This window comes from Sinocyclocheilus anshuiensis, unplaced genomic scaffold (genome assembly GCF_001515605.1).
Source record: "Sinocyclocheilus anshuiensis isolate Anshui unplaced genomic scaffold, SAMN03320099.WGS_v1.1 scaffold3329, whole genome shotgun sequence".
NCBI classification, from domain to species: domain Eukaryota; kingdom Metazoa; phylum Chordata; class Actinopteri; order Cypriniformes; family Cyprinidae; genus Sinocyclocheilus; species Sinocyclocheilus anshuiensis.
Window position 1 is genome coordinate 105,841 of NW_015557070.1, and position 3,777 is coordinate 109,617.

General features: G+C 46.5%; 1 protein-coding gene across 3 annotated transcripts in view; it reads right to left on the reverse strand.

The window, feature by feature from the left end:
• The window catches only part of LOC107676720 (RNA binding protein fox-1 homolog 2-like), a 40,042-nt gene extending 36,291 nt beyond the window's left edge, over positions 1–3,751 (reverse strand). For 2 of the 3 annotated variants that reach the window (XM_016471366.1, XM_016471370.1), the window contains exon 1: positions 2,988–3,751. In XM_016471366.1, the coding sequence (XP_016326852.1) occupies positions 2,988–3,194 (207 nt within the window). In that variant the 5' untranslated portion in view covers positions 3,195–3,751. Of the gene's footprint in view, positions 1–2,613; positions 2,793–2,987 lie in introns of those variants that run through there. The other variant, XM_016471371.1, reaches the window with a different exon arrangement.
• Positions 3,752–3,777: the final 26 nt, after the last annotated feature.

Consider the following 3,777-nt stretch of genomic DNA (forward strand, 5'->3'; position numbering starts at 1 on the left):
GTGTGTGTGTGTGTGTGTGTGTGTGTGTGTGCGTGCATGTGTGTGTGAGTGAGTGCGTGTGTGTGTGTGTGTGCGTGCGTGCGTATGTGCGTGTGAGTGTGTGTGAGTGTGTGCGCATGTGCGAGTGTGTGTGAGTGTGAGTGTGTGCAAGTGTGAGTGTTACTGCTGAAGGCATTTAAGATGGAGGTCTGGCGTCCTGACATCAGTCGTGTGTGTGTGTGTGTGTGTGTGAGTGAGAGAGAGAGAGACTCACTCAATGAGGTACTGAAAAAACAAAGACCAAGAAAATGAAAAACACATTGCTCAACACACTCAAAAAAATAAAGCTCTTTCAGAAGGTCACTGAAAAGCAAATGGTTTAAAGGGAATAAACTCAACACACATACACTGCATTCTCAGCACTAAAGCTGGAGGGAATGTCTTCTATCGCTTGTTTCCTCAACATTTTTATATCTAGCTATTTGATTAAAGGGATAGTTCACCTAAAAATGAAAATGTGATGTTTATCTGCTTAACCCCAGGGCAACCAAGATATAGGTGACTTTGTTTCTTCAGTAGAACACAAACGAAGATTTTTAACTCAAACTGTTGCAGTCTGTCAGTCATATAATGGCAGTCAATAGGTTCCACGGCTTTGAGAGTAAAAAAAACATACACAGACAAAACCAAATTAAACCCAGCAGCTCGTGACGATACATTGAGGTCTTAAGACACGGAACGATCAGTCTGTGCAAGAAACTGAACCGTATTTATATAATTTTTTACCTTTGATGTGTCAATGTATTTGGAGTGGTCGAATAGGGAATCTATACATATCTATGATAGTAGACGCATGTGCGTCATCACAATGGAAGACGATTTTGATATATCATCAGACAACGTGGAATTTTTTGCCCGACCGTATTTATTTGATGTCACACGCCAGATGTTGTGAACGCGCTCAGACATTGCGGTGGATCAAAGGTAAAAAATTATATAAATACGGTTCAGTTTCTTGCACAGACCGATCGTTTCATGTCTTAAGACCTCAATGTATCGTCACGAGCCGCAGGGTTTAATTTGGTTTTGTCTGTGTATGTTTTTTTTACTCTCAAAGCCTTGGAGCCCATTCACTTACATTATAAGACTGACAGACTGCAACGGTTTGAGTTAAAAATCTCCGTTTGTGTTCTACTGAAGAAACAAAGTCACCTACATCTTGGATGCCCTGGGGTTAAGCAGATGAACTATCCCTTTAATGACGGACAGCTGAAGGAAACTCTATCGCTCCCTAGAGAACCGAGGACTGCGCACTTGAAACGTAGCGCTCGTAGCACTCGAACATTAATGTCGTGCTTGTATACTTGCGTGAAAAGTTTCTGTCACTGACCACATCAAAGCAAAATAAAGACCAGAGATGATTTCACGCCAATAACACTGAAAGACGAACGTAACAAACACTAAACCATAATTCCTGCTCTCTCTACCAGTTTTATTTTAGCATTGTGATGTATTTCCAACTGAAACGGAATATTGAGTAGAGGGCAGGGTTTATGTTAGTGCAGCTCCTCACCATGTGCGCCAACAAAGCAAACAGCATCAGTTTTGATTTCATGTGTACTTTAAACTTTTAGAAGACACTTTCTTGACTCCAGGAGCTCTGACACAAACCAGCTGAGACTCGTGCGCTCGCTCTATTGTCTATCGCAATAACCATCACCACCACACCCCGACTTTACTGCTCTGCTCGTGGGGTCAAAGTTCAAAGTTGCCATGGTAACACGTGTGTGCAATCCCATAAGGGTAATTACTGGAGACGTGGGGTAAGTAGGGCACGCTACAGCCGTGATGAAAACGTGAGCGGCCCGACGGCATCACAACACTGAGGATATTCAATAAACGCAGCTCTGTGCATGATGTAAAAATGCAAAGGCTTATCTACAAATCTCCAATCAGAGTGTGTTTGTGTGTGCATTACCCCCCCTTCCAGCAGGATAAATGGGAGATCAGAGACTAATGCCACTCTGAAACAAGTGTAGATCTCTTCAGCACAACAAAAAGCCTCTTTACTGTCAGTGATACAGCAAATCCTCTTCTGACGGCGCGCATGCATGTGTGTGAGAGAGAACTGATGTGATTTAAAATCACTGACGCTAGAGGAACGAACAGCAGCTCAATGAGTTCCTGCACTTTGTGACCAAGATGTTTGAATTCACACACACAAAAAAAGCATAGCATGAACTTAACTACAAAAACTGAACCTGGAAATCACTGTTGTTCAAGGTTTTTTTTCCTGCTTCGCCGCTTCATCTTTCAGACAGGCTGCATGAGGGAATCAGACTCGTGTTTACAGACACTTTTAAATCCTTTCATTTGCTCCATCTCCTGCTTTTCATAAATGCATGGTTTGATTCCCGCAGCCCCCACTCCATCCCAGTCTCTGCTGCAGGCGTATTTCCAGACTCTCTCTCCAGCAGATCAATACCTTTTTTGGGCTACACCAGCGAGCTCCACACACACACACACACACATCTGCTCAGTCTCAAGCCGTCATGGTGCAGTTTAGAAAAACCGTGAGCCATTAGCTTGTGAAAATGAGCCATTAGGATCCATGCAACACTTTAGATCACTTACCGGAGGAACGGAAAGAGAAAGAGAAAGAGAGGGAGAGATGGAGAAAACGCTGAAATGAGAGATGAGATCACGTCTGTCTACATACACAGAGGAGCAGAAGTGCTCATGGAGGAGGATGGAAAAGTACCGCAGGATGGAGAGATGGAGAGACTGCAGGCCTCGGATGAGAGCAGCGCTGGAGAATCACCTCCATGATTCAGGAACATTTACCAGCAGCAGTGGGAGAAAATGTCAGCTTTGGTGCCCCAATCACCTCATATATATATCAGACCCGAGAACCAAACCAGCGTCTGTTCTCTGGCGAACACAAGCGCGTCTGTCTTTCATCACAAGGCACGCGGAGCCTCATATAGAACGCTGGTTTTAACGCTTACCTGTCCGGTCTCTCCGGTTCCGTCCATCCGCGCTCGTTTGCATTCAGCTCCGACCGAATCCCCCGCCGCCGCGGCGCCCTCCTGCTCCGGGTCCCCGCGCTTCATCCCCCGAACCGCCGCCGAACCGGAGTCCAGATCCCTGTCGTGTTCCAGGATCCCGTGGCTCACGGGCAGCATTACAGATGCGACGTCGGTCGACATTAACATTGAAGAGGGCCGCAGATGTTGCGTATGAAGAGCGAACAACGAAGACGAGATGTTCTGGCAGAGGATCGGCGGCGCTTTATGGATCAGAACCGACGCTCATCTGACGCGTTCAAACCCGTTACAATGTGTCGCGCGAGTGCCGCATTAAAGGCCTTTGACGAGTAGCGACTGTTTCGGGCCTGGACGCGAACAACAGACTCGAACCGCGAGGTGAAAAACAAACGCGCTTCGGAGGATCCTGTGGCGTGGAACGGAAAACGGTGGGGAAAAACGAGTCTAAACGCATGGAGGGCGAACGCGAAGGAAACGCTCGATGCGTCTGAAGGTTTCGGACCTCAAACGCTTTTCCACCAAATTAAACGCAAAATGGTCAAGTTCGCCTTTAAAAACAGGCGTCGCAGAAAAACGCGAGAGAAACGCGATGCATCATTCCAGTCCTTCGAGCGATTCAAGCGATTTCCTAAAACAAAGGAGTGGCGTGGAGCTGCTGCCTTGCCTTTCCTTTCCTTTCCTTTCCTCTCCCTCTCCCTCTTTCTGTCTCTCTCTCTCTCTCTCTCTCTCTCCCTCCCTCTCTCTCTCTCTC